The sequence below is a fragment of the Myotis nattereri genome, assembly GCF_964212035.1.
Source record: "Myotis nattereri genome assembly, chromosome: 11".
Taxonomy (NCBI): domain Eukaryota; kingdom Metazoa; phylum Chordata; class Mammalia; order Chiroptera; family Vespertilionidae; genus Myotis; species Myotis nattereri.
Genome location: NC_138086.1, coordinates 46,795,160 through 46,813,863, shown reverse-complemented (window position 1 = coordinate 46,813,863; position 18,704 = coordinate 46,795,160). Strand labels below are relative to the sequence as shown.

General features: G+C 37.0%; 1 protein-coding gene across 7 annotated transcripts in view; it reads left to right on the top strand.

Annotated features, from left to right (window-relative positions):
* Nucleotides 1-18,704, top strand: part of SGCE (sarcoglycan epsilon) — a 78,708-nt gene that overhangs the window by 10,096 nt on the left and 49,908 nt on the right. For 5 of the 7 annotated variants that reach the window (XM_081102242.1, XM_081102239.1, XM_081102238.1 and 2 more), the window contains exon 2: nt 16,957-17,079. In XM_081102242.1, the coding sequence (XP_080958368.1) occupies nt 16,957-17,079 (123 nt within the window). Of the gene's footprint in view, nt 1-5,963; nt 6,072-16,956; nt 17,080-18,704 lie in introns of all 7 variants that reach the window. The other 2 variants (XM_081102243.1, XM_081102244.1) reach the window with 1 other exon arrangement.

Sequence of the window (18,704 nt, the reverse complement as noted above, 5' to 3'; positions counted from 1 at the left end):
TAGCCTGTGCTACAATTAATATCTAATAACTTTTAATTTTATTAAATAATTGCTTATGTCATGCCTTGCCACGCTCTTCTGTTTTAACAAAGTTTGCAGGCTTCTTACTCTGGCATTCTTGCTATTGCACTTCTCTGAGGGGCATCTTTTCCTCACTCCCTTCAGAGGTTGGGGTGGATAGTTCTCATCAGCAAATATCTTTTTCTCCGTAGGTTCCTAATAACATTTTAACCATCTCTTAAAGAGGTGTGTGTGTGTGTGTGTGTGTGTGTGTGTGTAACATGGGATTAATTTCCATGGCCATTGCCTCCTTGCTAGCTATTTCTAATCCAGCAGTCAGGTAAAGCCTTTGTTTTTTCTGGAAAGAAAAATAAATTGAAGATGACTTGCTAATAATAATAATAATAATAATAATAATAATAGTCATATCTCAGATTACATTAAAATATGTAGTTTTAACTTGCTTTTGCATTTAACCTGGGTGGGGGTGGGGGGTGTTGTATTGATGAATAAGATGATACGAACTTTGGAGTCAGTCGAGAAATGAGTTCAAAATCCAACTCTGCCACTCATTAAAGGTATGACCCGGGGTAAGCTGCATAATTTCCTAAGATTTCTTATTGCAAAATGGAACTAATAAGTACTTCACAAAGCCGTTAACCTAAGGATTACATTAGTTAATATGTATATGTCCCTTAGAGGACTGCCTCACACTTAGCATTCAAAACATGGCAGCTAATAATAATGTCAGCTAACATTTTGTGGGAGAGAAAAATGTAAGAACAATATGAGACCATTTAAAAAGTAGTATGGACAGTTGCATAAAGGAAATGAAGAGAAAATGTAGAGAGTAAGGGTGCAGCACAGTGACATAGGGAACGGTGAGAGAAGGGAAGCAATGTAGGGAATGTAAGCTATACATCCAATTCATGAAAACAAAGTCTGTGTCCCCTTCCAGTAAAATACGAATAGAGATGAAACAGTGGCCTCACCTTGGTTGTAAGGTGAGTGTGTTCATCAGATTAAATTTCACTTGGCATATCCTGCTGTTTACTTGGACAGTGATGTTGGAGTGAGTTATTTTTTATTATTTCTATCTCTTGACATTCTGATTAGCTCATCAGCAATCAGTCACTATTCACTCTTCAATTGCTTTTATGAAGTAGCCAACTCCTCCCCCCACTCCCCACCCCCATCAGCAAATTATTCACGTTTGGGAAAGAGTCCTCTCTCTTGAGAGAGTGCTTGCTCCAGGCCAGATGAAATGTAGTCGTGCTGCTACAAGACTCGAATGAATCATGGAATTTTAAGACAAACTTTAAGTATTATGGTTTCTAGGGAATATAAGGGTATGCCAGTCACCTTTGGATTCATTCTGACTCCGATGATTTTTCAGAGGGAGCGCTGAGGAATTGAATAAATTGTATAACTTGATATGCTAGCTAATTTTGTGAATGTCTTTTTAGTTGGGGCTGTGTAAGCGCAGTGTGCATGTAATTCTTTGCTTTTGTGTTTCTGAATTAGAGCAAAAACACATCCAGGTACAATTATAGCATATATTATCCTGAACTCGTGAGCACAGTGGAGTTCCTTTCAATATTTCTGAGGATGGTCAATTATCTTTGAAAAGAGTCCACCAATCTGTACGCGCTGGCTTTTTTTCCCCTCTCTCATTAGAATTAATCTTGAAAGTTATATGTGGAATATTTAAAAAATTAAGTCATATTTTCCCATCTTAAGTAAGGAAATTTGTGCTCACAGAAAAAAAAAAATGTTGGGCCTTTTCTAATGAAAATCAAATTTTAAAGTACTAGCCTTTTTCAGTGAGTAATCTGCATTTGTCAATGTGCAGATTGCAGTAACTTTTTTATACAAGAAGTTAGTCAAGTGGATCCACACCATTAAAAACAAATGGTTATTTTCATGTGATTGAGATTTTTCCCTCAAGCTGTGAGTCTTGAATATTTAAGTAGACATCCCATTTGTGGCAATCTGTCTTGCCTTTTGTGACATTGTCTTGTGAGTAGAGCCACAAAAAGTTGTCTTTTTATTGAGATTTATTGGGCTGTGGCCTTCTGTGGTTAAAGTAGAAATTTAGATGAATCAATATGAACTTTAAAAAAATGAATACGCTCAAAGCAGTGCTGGCCTTCAAATAGAGCAGTATCTCTGAGATGTGTTTAAACTATTTACCCTGCCTCTGTTTGATAACAATTGAGGCCCCAATCAGGTTTGTATTTTTAATCCTGTATAAGGCAACTGGACCGCCCTTATGTAGGACCTGGAGAGTACAAGCAATGATAGCTTCACCTGGCAGGGACCCGGAGTAGTGTTCAATCATGTACTGGCTTAGTCAGGCTCTAAAAGCCAGGGTGCAAAACAAAACATCCTATAGAGTTATTCTAGTAATTTCTTTAAATCGCCCTTAAACTACAATATGTGCAGGTTAGTGTATATAACTCTGAAGCGTAATTTTTATGCACAACGTAGTCTGAGAACCACTGGGCTAGAATAAAGGAAGGAACAAAAGGGGTGCTGTCTAGACACTCAAACTATTGTTTCTCTGTGGTAGCTCCCTACATCCATGGAAAAGTGGAGAATGCAAAAGAATCCTGCTTGCCTGCAGGATTTACCGCGTTCTCCTTTGAGATCAAGCCTCTGTAATCTTCAGACATGTTAATAGATTGGGTTGGTAATGTAAGGATTAGGTTAGACAGTAAGCATGAAAGCACCTTGCTCAGGACCAGGTTGATGTGATAGGTTTAAATCGAAGTGCTGCTTGTCATTGTTCTTTGGAAAGTTATAGAGGAGAATTTGGCCAGCTGCCTCCTGTTTTTCTAGGTTGGGACTTCCCACTGCCTAGCAGTGACTTACACGTTCTTGCTCATTGGCTGCCTCTATGGGCCAGTTGGAGGTAGGAGTGGGTGAGGTTTTCAGTTCTAAGGTCAGGCCCTACATTTGGTGGATATGACGTGACTCAGTTGAATATCCTACATTACCCTTGGGATCTGTAGGTCTTCTCTTGGTCTTCTAGAGTTCAGATTTCCTATGTGAGAATCACCTGATGAAATTGTGTAAACCGCCTACCTAGACTTTCCATGGCGAAGTCATAACTATGTGTGTTTAAATGTTTTTTTATTATGTGTTTTTGGGGGTATGTTCGAATTTGTATTTTTAGAGAACTGCCCAGGTAATTCTTATGTAACCAGCATAACCCTGGGGAGTAATATATTTTGCCACAGGGTCTTTGAACATTTATGACCCTAATTTAGCATAAATTATTTAGGAAATAACTGCTGTATTTTTATGAAGGTTTAAAAGGACATAATTTCAGTTATGAAGTGAATCAACCACTTATTAGCCGAATAAACCATAAGACTGACCTTTTAGCAGATGTAAAATTGGCACACTTAGGTTTACATATTTTAAAAATTGAATACTAACCAAGTCGTTTATTTGCTTGGGGTGCTACGGCCTTTGATTTCTACTCCCAGGTATCGCTGAAATGATCACCTGAGGTTTTGTTTGCTTGTTTGTTTTTAACAGCTTAGGTTTTGAATTGCATTTTCTTTTTCATTTTGGAAGGTAACTTGGTATTTCTCATAATTTAGTGTAAGTTCAGAATTTTACTTGAAGCTCAGTTTGAAAAGGAAATGTATGTTTCGTCTCTGATTCAACATTAAGTTTCCTCTATCCCAGCAAATGTTTCTGTCTCCACTCATCCTTACTGTTTGATTCATGAAGTATATTTTATTTGTGTATATGCTTAGTCCCACCTATTCCAGTGTCTCTTAGATTGTTTCTCTTCAGTTATGTTCCTTTTCTTTATCCTCTCTTTCTGTCTTTTCCCCTGCTTATGCACAAAATCTGTTTCCCCACATGAAAATAACCAATCCTTCTCTCCACCTTGCTGTGCTTCAACCTACCATGTCATTTTATCTCTTTGCTTCTCTATTCCGGCCAATTCTTGAAAGATTAACTTTATTTGCTGCCTCTACATCTTGACCTTTAGCAGTTTGGCTTCTATGCTTACCACTTTATTGGAACTCCATTTTAACGGAGTCACTAATAACTTCCTACCTCCCACATCTAACAGTCTTTTCTAAGCTCTCATCCTCTGACCTTTTGCAGTATTTGAGGATGCGGATCACACTTTTCTTCTTGACAGCTCTTCCATGGACATACATGACACTTCAGCCTCAGTTGTCCAACCTCTGTGACTGCCTGTCTCTTACTTCTTTTCTGAATCGTTCTCTGTATTTGCTATGTAAATGTATTTGTTAACATGTTCTTCTGCCTTTGCTGTTCCTCCCACTTTTGTGCATTCCTTTTTGCTGGATTTTAGCTCCAGGAGCTAGGACAAAACTATGGGGTACACCCTGAGGGACTCTTAGACTGAATCCGGAGGAAACATATCTGAGATGCCGGAAGGGAGATCCAATGTTGTGGTTAGGAAATGGTGCCCAAATATTAAGTCTGAAAGGTAAGGATGAAAAATGGGAAATTAAGCAGTAAGAGTAGTAGTTTGTATGATGGCAAATAGACAGATGAGACAAGAGCATGAATGTCTATCTTCTCCAATCACTTTGTACCTGAGAGCCCACTGCATATTACCTGGGAGCATGATCTCTTAAAGGAATTGCTGGGGCTTTGGCTTCAACAATCACTTCTCAGGTGAGAACCTCAAATCTGCATCTGAATCCGCATTAAATTCTCCTATGAACCAGAGTTCTACTAGTATTTCAATCTTCCTCTTAGATCAGGGGTCCTTAAACTTTTTAAACAGGGGGCCAGTTCACTGTCCCTCAGACCGTTGGAGGGCCGGACTATAGTTTTAAAAAAAAACAACTATGAACAAATTCCTATGCACACTGCACATATCTTATTTTGAAGTAAAAAAACAAAACGGGAACAAATACAATATTTGTATTTGCATGTGGCCCGCGGGCCGTAGTTTGAGGACCCCTGTCTTAGATGGTTTCCCCAGGATATTTAACTGGTACCCCAAGTTTAACATTCCAAATTAAATTTATTTTCTTTATCCTGAAACCAACTTTTTTGGGGGGAGGGGTTCCTAATATATCACTGTTCTGTCATTCTGGATAAAAATCCATAGCCATCCTTGACTCTCCTTTTTCAAGTAGCCCACATCTAGCTATTTGAAAAGTATTATCAGAATTATCTCCATGATGTCTTATAATTGTCCCTACCTTTACTTCCTTTTGTTTCAGCTGCTGATTTAGGGGCTGGCTGCTACTCAACACTCCAGAGATAGTCACCTATTTAGTATCCTCTTACCCCTATTCTTTTCATTGCTGCCAGACTAATGTTTCCAAAACTCAACCATGAATTTAGAAGACACTTAAAAAAAATTTGTTATTGATTTCAGAGAGGAAGAGAGAGGGAGAGAGAGATAGAAACATCAATGATGAGAGATAATTATCAATCAGCTGCCTCCTGCATGCCCCCTACTGGAGATGGAGGTGGCAACCTGGGCATGTGCCCTGACATGGAATGGAACTGTGACCTCCTGGTTCTTGAGTTGATGCTCAACCACCGAGTCACACCGGCTGGGCTAGAAGACACTTTAAACTTATCTCGACATTCCTAGCCAGAGATACTTGCTTCCCCCTCAGTGTTTTGGGAGCACTTATGCTTTCTACCATTGTGTATTTGTGTGATTATTACATATATATACTATATTACATGTTATGTACATATTTCTATACATGAATTATATATCCCTATAGATTGTAAGCTCCCTGGTGGGCAGGAACTGTCTCTTATTTACCTGCTACCACCATATATTCCTTGCATTGACTTGCAACAAATGTGCATTGAATGGAATTAAACAACTGGCTGGGCTGGAAGGACTCTGATCCCAATGAATAGTAGGTAATCTATGAGAGTCATTTTAATTTAACATTAATTTCATTTTTTGTGCATTTGTTTTATCTGAAAAGCTTTTTTATTAAGCTCTGCTGATGGCATAAGTGGAACAGTTAACTGGAAGACCAAACAGGCCAACAATTTTATTATCAGCAGAAAAATGGCTGCTGGGAAGAAACATGGTGAGTTTAGGTTGTAAATCTGAATCCCTTTTGGGGAGTCAGTTAAATGTCTGCTTCCAATACCCCTTCTCCTCGTTTTAGTCTTGTGTGGATTTTTTTTAAGTCAATCTGAAAAAAAAATTAAAATTTGTTTTCCTAATCTTCTAAAACTTCTGATTCTCTGTGTTCTTAATCCATTATTTCCCAAGTGTTTTTCCTTTGCGATAGTTATGCTTTTTAAAAAAAACTAAAAATAATTATGTTTTTAACCTATTGTTGCCCCTTATCCAGTCACTGGCTTGCCACTTATAAAAATTGTCCCAGTGTGGTTATTATAACAATTAACATTGAAAAACATTAAGAAGTACATTTAACATAAATCACTTTAAGACAGTATTTATATAACCTTAGAAAAATAGTCATAAAATGTTTTGGCTAATTGTGGATGATTTTTTGAATGATTTTTGTGCAAAACCATATTGATATGTTTTGCAATTAAATAATTTGATGCCAATTGTTTTGTTTTGAAAGATGACCCGACCCTTGAATGATTTATTGTTCCTTCTCATTTTTTCTTTTATATGGATGTGTCCATTAGCAATATGCCAAGACCTTTGAAATACTGCATTTCATCATGGAGAAAAATATTAATAACCAAATATTAGTGGTTTTCAAAATATCAAGTATAAGTTTTCAGTTAATATTGTATTTCCTGGTTATTTACCTTTCTGATCCCTCTTACACCTCATTCCTCACCACTACCACCACACATACACATACACATACACATACACACAACTTTGATTATATGTGGTCATGAACATTAGTAGAATAGTAGCCTGGTTTTCATAACTTTGGGGCAACTAAAGTGTCTATAAAAATAACGATTTTAAAATATTTTGAAAAGAATAGCAATTTTATGCACTCAAATGGCCTTACTGCCAAATAAAACCAGGGTACCTTGTAGGAGCGATTCCTGGCTTACCTCATTTTATTCATACATCCTTCAAGTTGGGGGTGACTAACTTTTCTCCTGCTAGCACCAAATTATTCCACAGCTGGAATCTTCTATTCCAAGATTTATTTCAGAGTAAGACAAAAGATCCCATTGTTCTCCTACCCTGCTTCTTTGAAACAAAACCAACAAGTATATTTTTTTTGCATTTTTAAGTAATTTCCATTGCTAATATCGATAAGAAAATACAGTTTTATTATAAGAACTTTCCATGAAAAGATCACACAAATTTGTTTTATAAAACACTCGATGTACTTGTTCCAGGATCTAAGCCCATCATGTCATAGTCTGTTCCCCAGACCCTCCTTAGATATTCTCATGGAATTCTCCCTGGCTTCTTTAAGGAAATCAACCCTGACTACCCTTATCTGGCTGGTTCCTTAATAAAGCTGAGGGCCCTCAGCTTCTCTGGCACATCCACTCCTCCTGTTTTCTACATTTTCTAGTCCTGCTCATCAGATGGCCCTCAATGTTGCCATCTGCAAGGTGCTGCTCTCCTCTGCCATCTCCCAAAGACTTGGGACTTGCCTGATTCTGGTGACCCACTTACGATTCCCAAAGACTCTTCACCTGGACTTGACACTATTTTGTCCTAATTGCAGTTATCATTTCCTTTTTCTTCAGTTTCTTCTCTTTAATTTTGATCCCTAGAATTTCCGTCCTCTTTGAGCATGTCCCTTCATTTCCTATTTCATTTGCCAAAAGGGTACTCTCTAACCAGCTGTTAAACCCAGTTGAGTTGTCTACTATGGTGCTCTTCTTGGGGAAATAAACTATTCCAGGACGTTTAATAGAGGTATTATCTCTTCCTCTTTCAAACTTTATGCTGCCATTTGACCTCAAACTGATTTTCTCCTTGGGACTTGAAAGATTACTGTACTTTTCAAAATAGAAATGAGCAATACATCTTGAACTATTGAGGTAACCAGTCCAGATTACCACATTATGTTTATTTCTTCATTTTCTCTTGAACTCATCCTTTAGCTTCTTCTTCCTTTCTGGTCTCTTTGTCCAATTTAAATTTTATTATTGTGGTTCTGATTATCAAATATCTTATACAGAGAATAATAAGGTTCATCAACCATGTGAACAGAATTGTTTGTAGTATCTTATATAGCAAGGGTATTTTAAATGGTATCTCAGATCTATCAAATGTTCTGTGAAATGTTTTTTACAATTTCAAGAGAGCACAAAAGATTACAAGAGAATTTAAATAGAGAAATAAGCTTAGCAATTATATTTTTTGTATAACTTTCTTTTTAAATAGTGTTCTAATTTTTAATTTTAGCAATGGGTGGTGCCTTATCAGTAAATAGGATTTTGAGGAATTTAAATGTCTCAAACCAATACTTTTGGCATCATTCTACCTTGATACACATGAAGTGGTTGAAAAAACCAGAATGAACACTCTAAATATGGTGTTTTTTTTTCTTTTTCCTGGGGTGAGGGTAGAGGAACTTAAAATTTACCCCTGGAACAATTTAAATAAAAAGAAATAAGCCTTTGCATTACTCATTTATATGCTTCACTTAGATAAACATTTTCAAATTCTACTTTCTTAATTGGCAACTCATGTTCTAAAATGGGTGAGTCTTAGGTTTACTGATAAACTTCTATTGCTTGCTTCCCTAAGAAACAAAGAAAACCAAAATGGTCTTGTGCTGATTTTCTAATTATTTTCAACTTAAATGTTAAACTGTAATTAGACATTCATGGGAATGAAGTAATATGTGAGTCGAATAATTGGGTAGGATTCTCTTTTGCCATCTTAAAGGAGGCTCCTTCTTAGCTATTGACAGTCAAGGGATGCATGGCTCAAAGACAGAAAAGTCTCTCTGGGTGACCTTCTACCCCTCTTTCATTGGAGAGGAGCAGGAAGTGCTCTTAGGACTTAAGATGTATTCTTCTTTGCCTCAGAAAGGTGGCAAAGCCAGGAGGAAGGATCACCACATTAGGACTTCAAAAGACCATCAGCCAGAGATGTGAGTTTCTCCTTCTAAGACTCTTAGCTATGAGGGCTGAAATGTCTCAAACTTTTTTCTTTCTTTAAACAAAAGAAACTTCTGGTTTGTATCTTGAAATTGTTATTATTTTTTTTTTTATAGCTTAAAGTATTACAAAGAGTATTACATATGTCTCCCCCCCCCCCCCGCCCGCCCTTGACAATCCCCTGGCCTCCCCTACCCCCCAGTGTCTTATGTCCATTGGTTATGCTTATATGCATGCATACAAGTCCTTTGGTTGATCTCTTACCCACCCCCTCCTGCCCTCCCACCCTCCCCGGCCTTCCTGCTGTAGTTTGATAGTCTGTTCGAGGCAGCTCTGCCTCTGTATCTATTTTTGTTCATAAGTTTATAATGGTCTTTATTATCCAGAAATGAGTGAGATCATGTGGTATTTTTCCTTCATTGACTGGCTTATTTCACTTAGCATAATGCTCTCCAGTTCCATCCATGCTGTTGCAAATGGTAAGAGTTCCTTCCTTTTTAGAGCAGCATAGTATTCCATCATGTAGATGTACCACAGTTTTCTAATCCATTCATCTACAGATGGGCACTTAGGCTGTTTCCAGATCTTAGCTATGGTGAATTGTGCTGCTATGAACATAGGGGTGCATAATGAAATTGTTATTGTCAACTCACTTTTTCCAATGGTGCAGTGTAATTATGATAACTTCATGAAATAATAGAATGATCTTTGATTGGACAAATTCTGACTCGTCAGAAAAAAAAGAGAGATAATTAAGAAAGTTAAGGTGTTATGGAACATAATTAGCCTACTGTGGTAGATTTAATAATATAATATACAGCCACTAAATGTATTACTTTATGTTTTCAAACAAAATACCTGATTCCTTGAATCAAGTCCTGGCTCTTCCTCTTACTAGTTCAATAGCCTTGAATTTGTTTGCCTTGCTGGCTTCAATTTTGTTATGTATAAAATGGAAGACTGAACTCTCCAGGAGAGCAAAGGCATGACAACTCCAGCCGAAACCGGTTTGGCTCAGTGGATAGAGCGTCGGCCTGCGGACTGAAGGGTCCCAGGTTCGGTTCCGGTCAAGGGCATGTACCTGGGTTGCGGGCACATCCCTAGTGGGAGATGTGCAGGAGGCGGCTGATCGATGTTTCTCTCTCATCGATGTTTCTAACTCCCTATCTTTCTCCCTTCCTCTCTGTAAAAACTCAATAAAATATATATTAAAAAAAATTTTTTTAAGAAAAGTCATGCCAACTCCAATTGGTGGTATCTGTCAGGGGTTCTCAGTTAAGTAGAAGGCTGCGGCCATATCCCAATAGTAAGTAACGCTATGATCTGTCTCTTTGTAGGGGAAGGTAGTTAGCATAGTCAGGTAGGATGACATCTAAAGCCTTTTCAACTGCAGCGTTCTATGAGACTAAGTTTATTGATCACCAACTCATAATGATTTGCAGCCACTTTCCAAATGACATTTAAGAAAAAAAAAAACACCAGCAAAACACGTTGTTATTACGTGAAAAATCAAGATATATAACTCTAGTTTAGAAAAATGGTTTCAGTAAGTGGCTTCAGTTAGAGGTGAGAGTGGGGGTGTGTGTGTCATGAAGAAACACTCTGGTTTTTGTAGAAAAAGTAGTGGTTTCTCTTCTGCCTCATGTAAAGAAAAATGGCCATATCTCTTAGAAGAATGAAATTTAAAAAGGCAGTTTAATGCCTTCCCTGTGATTAATTTTACAGCCGAGGCATGGGCTATCTGTGACTAAGGGAGGGGGGCTGGATGGAGGTCAGTAAAGGGGGGAAGTGGGAGACATCTGTAATAGTGTCAACAATAAAAAAGAAAACATTAGCTGAACACCCCCCCCCCCCCTGCAAATGAGTGGCCTGCAGCACTCTAATGTTGAGTAAACTCATAGGTGAAAAGCAGACTGCTGAGAAAAGCTTCTTTCAAAGCCACGATATTTAAAGCTGGAATGATAAAACACAAGGTAAATCTTAGAGAGAAAAAAAGCGAAACAGGTTGTGTACCTGGCTGGGTATTGATGTGCCTCAAAATACTTTTCTACAGCAATTATTTGATTTAGTAATTATATTTCAATTTGACTATAGAAATTACACATTAAAAAATAAATTAGGGAGGAAACCATAAACATCAGCTTCTGTAAACCCTGAAATGAGTTGTTGATGCAGAGATAGCAAATGGATTCATCTCTTATAATCAATTCTGATGAATTGCTAGCAGCTTCTTGGAGTGCTCGTGGATACAGGGGCTCGGGGACTCATACAGAGCTTTTCGCTGTTAAAACTATAAAATATAAGACAAGCCTTATTTTTCCTGCCGGTACTTACAATTTTTAATTATCAGAGATGATCGTATAGTTAAATAAGTTTAGCAATTGTATTTTAGGTGTAACTTCCTTTTTAAGAAGTATTCTGATTCTTAACGTTTGCGCTCTTCTGTGAAAAGGATTTTGAGGAATTGAGATGTCTTGGTTGCTTAGGCAAAAGTTAATTTTTAACGCCTCATCAGGTAAGTGGCTTTTCAGTATTATCCTTATATCTTAAACATATTAAAAAATATTCTTCATTTTTCTTACCCAAATAGTAAGTATAATACTTCCTATTCAGGCAATACTATAAACAATTGGGACATTTCCACTATATTATGTAAGTAATTTGTTCTCATAAAGCACCCTTGTCATGTTTTCCAATGATTAGCTTATATCTTAAAACTCTATGAACATGAGAGACAAAGTAACACAATTGAAATGCTTTTATAAACAGACTTTAATTTCTTATTAATACATTACTTATTAATTAGAATATGTGATAATATTTGCAGGCTGATTTAGCTATTGCTAAGGGTAATAAATCACTTAATCAATAGATCTCTTTTATTTCAGCTATGCAGTATGTTTCCCACACATCAAATATGTAGGAAATTATTACATATGCAATGCATTAAATTCATTCACTCTGATTTGACAGTTCGTGTTTACAGAACAGATGGATTGAATTAAGACTTTCTAGGTATGCTTACTTCTGAATGCATTTAATACATGGAGTTTACGCTGCCATCTCCGCAAGTAATGCCTATATCCCGATGGCAGTAAGATCATCTATTCAGAAGTCTACTGCATCCACTAAGAGCCGGGATATATGCCACAATAAATGCTGCAAATGCAGGCTCCTGTTTTTCACATCTAGCAGAACGTGTGCTGAGGCAGTTGCCGATGTATTCCTACCTGAACACGTAAGCCCATCTCATTTGGAAGTCTGCTTTCTAAACTGCAGCAGATAAATAGTGGCAAATTAGAGGGGCTAGAGAAGCTGATATAGGAAACATACTGATGCAATGAGAAATGACAGCTGACAATGTGTCCTCACATGAGAAAACAGAAAATCTATAAAACACACAGCCTTTCAAAAGCATTAGCTGGGCTGGGACCCGCTAGTGCTAGTGTGATCAGTAAATGACAAAGCAACCAAACAGTCCATAAGGGCGTCGCTGTATCATAGAACAGAGTGCAATAATAGATGTGCCAGAGGACCATCTTCACCCACTAGGAAAGAGGATCGACTGCTGAGTGCGTTAGAAAACTCAGCCCTCTGACAAGTTTCTTTCCTGGAGTTCCTGGTAATTAAGATTGTAAAATATTCTCTTAAACCACACAAATTAGTAATTGATTATATAAGTGGACCCTTTGAAGTGATTAATTTGTTGATAAAGTCTCAATGAGAGATACACATAATAGGTTACTAATAAAGATCACCTGCACATGAATATGAACATGACTTTATGACTTTCTTCCCAAAGATTTCAGAGGAGAGATGGCTTTCAGATTTAAATTTAACTGGGGCTTGTCGGGTCTTATACTCATCAGTCTGTTTATCTTTATAGCCGTGTACTTGTACTTGTGATACAGAAAAAAAAAGGGGGCAAGTGTTCTATGGACTTTGTAGAGAAGGGACTCTGTACATGCCTGTATGCCATTAAAAGTAATCATGTAATAATTGTGAAGTTATGTGCTGTATAGATTCCTTAGCAATGAACTACCATAATCCCTTCAAAAGTTAATGTGTACTAAATACATCCACATTTGCTTTTGTTTTTAAGTCATTATAAATAAGCACACTTTCATATTTTCATTAGGATATTGCTCCCATAAGGAAAAAAATGTCAAATGGACTAATGAAAGAAGACAGGATGCTACTGAGCTAGGATGCAGTCCCACTTTATTGTGATTGCCATTATCATCTGTTATTTGGTTCTTGGCTCTCTGTTGTAATGTAATATATATTGTTGATATGGTCCACAGTTTCTGCACCTTAGGATGAATATGGTGAAAACAGTTTTGTGAAAAGATGTTGCTAGCATGGTAGCAAGGGACATTGGAGCTACATTGGAGGGTGAAACAATTACTCCGGCCATGCCCGAATACCCTTTTGCTCTTCTCAACTCAGATATATCATTTTTCCTTTGGAAAAAAAATCTGTTATTTATGACTTTCGTGTTCAGTTTTTAATCTTGGCAAACCTAGCTACTCTTGCCGTCTGAAGATGATGTTTTGGACCCCCTGTGAGCTGGAATTTTGGTTTAATTGTTTTTCCCGTTAATGGTGATGGATTTGCACGGATTTAGCCACACGGTGGTTTCCAGTTCCATTTGTATCCAGTGGCATGTGTTTGCAAAGGTAATGGATTTGCAGCTGAGACCGTTGCAAAGCCATGTGCTACACAGAGTCCACGGCCTGCGACCTCAGCTTGATTAACTTGGTCCTGTACACATCTATCCCCGAGATTATTTCATTTTAGCCTGTGGATTCTTTGAGTGTTTATATTTGATTTCCAAGACTAGCTTTTAAGGAAAACAGTGTGCTTTGAGCTTACTGCTTGTGAGTAGTACCTGGACTGATGAGGGTGCAGCAGTTAGTAACAGCTTTTGTGGGTGCTGGTGCAGACCCTACGGCGTTCGTGTTTAGAATAAGAGCCTATAACTTCGAATTCTCTGTCACTTGTTGTTTTCAAAAGGAAGTGAGGTGTAACCACTGCCCAAATAGCCGCTGCTGAAGAGCTGTTTGTTTTGCGAGTTAACAAACCAGAAAGGGGAAGGGACAGGGTACCTCTCTAAAATGTTGTGAGGGCGCTCATCATTTCAACTGTTGCTACAGAAAGGAAGTATTACTTTCACGAACAAAACACACTGGCTTAATCATTTTCCGCTTCTGAATGATGAACGTGTCACACATCTGTATATGTTTTTCTCAAAGTAAATGGCATACTATAGGTTTGAAGTGAAGAGGCTTTACTGTGGAGTTGCCAAGGTAACTGGCCAGCAAGCAGTTCAGCAGATTGCAGACAGGCATTAGAGGACACATGAATAAAGAAAAGCGTGTGTCGTCGTAAAGCCCAGGAGGCCCATGCTAGATGGTAGCTTGGTTCTGTAGATTGCAGAAATGCCTTTCATGGAAACAGACTGAGGTAGATGTGCTATACTTGTCCTTGAACTGAGGCGTTATTGCAGTAGCAGGGACCTTTTCATGGTTCCACTTCAGGACCTGCCAAGAGCTATATAGAAAATAGAATCATTTCAGTATTATTTAATTAATAACCTTCCCTTTTGCTTGTAAGCTTGCTTTTGCCACCTTATGACAGCCGACACTAAGGGAAACGGTTAGTAATTAGTAATGTAAATGGAGGAGGGTAACATGTAAGCTGCTACACACCCATGAGAATTTGTTACACCATTGAAATTTAAATGGAATATTATATATATTTAATCCATAAACATGAGACCTATGTTTACCTCAACAGTGTTTTGTATTAGAATATATTCATCTGTTCACTAGGCACTGGTAACGTTATTCAAATATGCCAGATACCGTCTAGGTGCCGAGAAAATAATGAAGGTAAATAAAATTCAGAGCTGAACTTCAAGGTGTTTTTAATCTCTAGAAAGAATAAATTAGATTAGCTCTGAAGAGATCCCTTTAGATTATTCGAAATATGTCTGTGCTTTGGATATAAACTCCTCTTTACATATAGAATGAAATAACTGCTCAGCAGGAGTTCATAACTCTGCATAATTTGTCCGTCTTCCCAGTTTTTCTCCCCCTACCGTAAATATACCCCAAGATCTAGCACCCCTGGTTTAATTCCCTTCCTTGAAAGAACCCCACGCAACTCCGCAATTATATCGTGTATGTGTGTTCGATGCTGCAGTGCCCCAATTCCCCGTCTCTGAGTTTCAGAACCTTGCTAGTACTTTAGAAGCCATACTGAATTCTACTTTTCCCATAAATCTTTTCCAATTCTTTCTGGCTTTGTTGCTGGTAATCATGTTCCCAGGTATTGCCAGAGCAGCATACTCCTCTGGATCATACCAAGTTAGGTAGACATTGGTCCCCCAAACCAGATGGTGAACCAGTGGAAGGCAGGGACCAGGTCTCCTTCATTGTTGCATTCTCCATAGCACCTTGTATTCCAGGGGGTGTGGTGGAATTCAGCTGCTGAAAAACCTCAAATTCTATCCTCACAGTTCTAGGACTCTTACGCTAACGTTTTTTGAGAATGGGACCATTTCCACTGGTGAGGAAGTTGTTCTTGGGGAGAAGTTTGGTATTCTGAAGGCCATGGGAAGACTAGTTATGAATACTCACACCAAACAAGGCAGGAAGGGACGAGTCTCCCTGAAGACCTAGTTTGAGCCCAGCCTGCTGCTTCCTTCCCTCGGTGACATGGCCTTTGAAGTTGTGTGCTTCGTAGTAAAGCTATGGATCTACGTGAAGCTACAAGCCAAATATTTTAGTTTAGTTTTACATTTTTGGCAGCCATCCACAGAACCGCAGGGGCAAGTTTTCACAGATAAAGAAACATTTTTGTGGGAGTTCCTATTTTGATGCTGAAAAATCTACTGTCAGCGATCTCGCTATCCAGGGCTTTTAGTTAGTTGTGAGCCTGAAGTAAGCAGCGTTGGGGTTCCTAAGGTTAATTACTCCATTTACAAATCCATCAGTGAGTAAGAGAAAGAACTGGCCTGATAGAGTTTATCTGTTTAAAAATTGCAGCCACTAGCCAGTCAGGAAGATAGAAAACCAAAAGAGATTGTAGAGGTGACAGGGTAATGGCAGTAATGTGTTGGTGGAGATGCTGATATCGGAGGAAAAACAATAGGTGGAAAACTAGTCAAACCAATTTGGCCATTTTAATGCACTCCCATCATATATCTTAAGTAACCAGTGAATCAGGAAATCTACCCCATTTCACTTAAAGCAATTATTGGCACTGAATTTTATTATGTAATTGATACCACTTATTTAGGATGTAGGTTTATATTGAGTGAGTTATAAAATGTCAAGATCAGGTAAAATGGAATAAATCACTTCTAGGAGAGAGATGAGAAATAACACGTATAGAAAAAGTATCAACGCATTTTTTAATCAGTGTATATGAAAGTTGCCTTACATAGATCGATGGTATTATACACTCTGATGTGCTTTGTCTAGCAAACAATACAGCATAGATTCTGACCATTTAAAACTTACACTTCATATTTTGCTTTGGGAAAAAAAAACTGTAGCAATTATGTAGTCGGTCAGTTCTTATGATGCATTTTGCTGGTAATAATTGCAATGAAATCACCAAAAAGATGTTATGAATGTTTTCACTATTTAATAACAATTTAAAACATTAAAATGTGCCTAATTTTGTTTACACGGTATTTTAAAAGTCTCTAAACATGTCAAGTCGGAAGAGTTAGTTGTTTGATGTTTTGTTCTAAAATCACTTCCCTTTAAAACAAATTTCTTAACAATATGTTGCATGTTGCTTTAGTTTTCCCTTCCTTACAGGGTAAGTGAATTGTCAAGAGCATATCTCATTATTTGTCAATCTCCTTTCTTCCCTCTTCGTTTTCAGTGTACACCATCTTCTCGAAGGTGCACTCTGATCGCGATGTGTACCCATCTGCTGGTGTCCTCTTTGTTCATGTTTTGGAAAGAGAGTCTTTTAAGGGAGAATTTCCACCTTACCCCAAACCTGGTATGTCTTCAATGGGGGGGGGGTGGAAAGTGATTGATTTACTACATTTTCCTTTCTGTTCAGTATGTATAATCTAGGTGACATATGATAAAACATTGTTGACATTTGAAATGGTTTGGGTGCATGATAAATTGGTCATTGAAGGCTATTTTCCATCCTAAGGTTATAAATTTAATTGCAGAAGGAAATAATTCATTTTTGATTTTGAAGAAAGCATATTTTTGGTTTCCCAATCTTGAGCTTTGTGCTTCTGACAAATGATGTACCTGTATTTGCATAGAAATAATTATAGTTATATAATTATGATTTTCATGTTAAAACTTCGAATCTTACATAGTACATTGATTTTTAGAAACCTATACATATGTTATAGAAGAAAATGAACTATGGTATTAAGAAAGTTCTTAAAAAAGCTTTTATAATATGAAATAATTTTATATAAAAGATTAATTTTTCCTTTAAAGTAATACCAATTGCAAAGTCTTATTTGACTCACTATTGGCTTACATTTTTGTGACAAATGCTATGAAATCAATGAAGACATAGAAAGACTGGCAAGAAAAAATGTGTTAAATTATTATAATTCTTAAGTAACAAATAAAAATGAATTTTCTGAAAATTAGAGCATTACAATTAGTATGAACATTATTTTTGTATATTATATAATGAAAAGCATACCTGAAAACAGTCATAAAATATAGTTAACCATGTTATCAACAGCATTCTAGAATAAAAGGTAGTATTTTTATCAGTTACTTAAAAATGTTTTTTAATGTGGTATTCTATGTTGCAAAACTATTTAGCTAAACCTTTTGAGCAAACTCTAATATTTGAGAAGCAAACATGTAGTTAAAAGCATAGTTTCTGGAGTCAGCTAAGATTAAATTCTAGTTTTACCACATAACATGACCACAGAGAAGTTACATAACATGGAAAATTACAGATTTCATCAACAAGATTAGGGCTAATGATAGTACTACTTTTATAGGTATGTTTCAAAATCAGATGAAATACTGTAGTGCCTGTAAAATCTAGGTACAGTAACAGGGCCAGGTACATGCTAATAAATGATGCCATTATTATTATTTATCATTAGTAAATGTTGTCATTATTACAATTCTTTTGGATTTGTAACACTTTTTTTCAACTCATCCTCCATTGTTTTAAAATTACATCATTTTTGTTTTAAAATAATATTTTTATAATTTTGAGATATTCCTTAAGATTAGTTTGATAGTGTCCAGAGTTTCATGAAAGAAAGGCTTCACAAGAAAATGAACACCTCAACATGATTGGGAGATTTTTCTGAAAGACAGTTATCTTATTGGTAAAAATTTCCCACTCCTAAGTGACCAAAATAAGAAAAAAGAAAAAGAAAAGAAAAATTCCTCTGAAGTTGTATGAATTTGCTTTCTTTGTTACATTAGATTTCTAGACAAACGGAACAACCAAAAGGATTTTTTCTTTACATGAGGCCCTAATCTGAATTCCCAGATGGATTTGGCTTTGTGTGTGTGTATTTAGTTTGCTACAAATGTAAAAAAAAAATTTTAAGACAGAAATATTTTGATTGAAACTACCAAAGCAACATGTGTGAAAATAACTAACTTGTATTTTAATTCTGT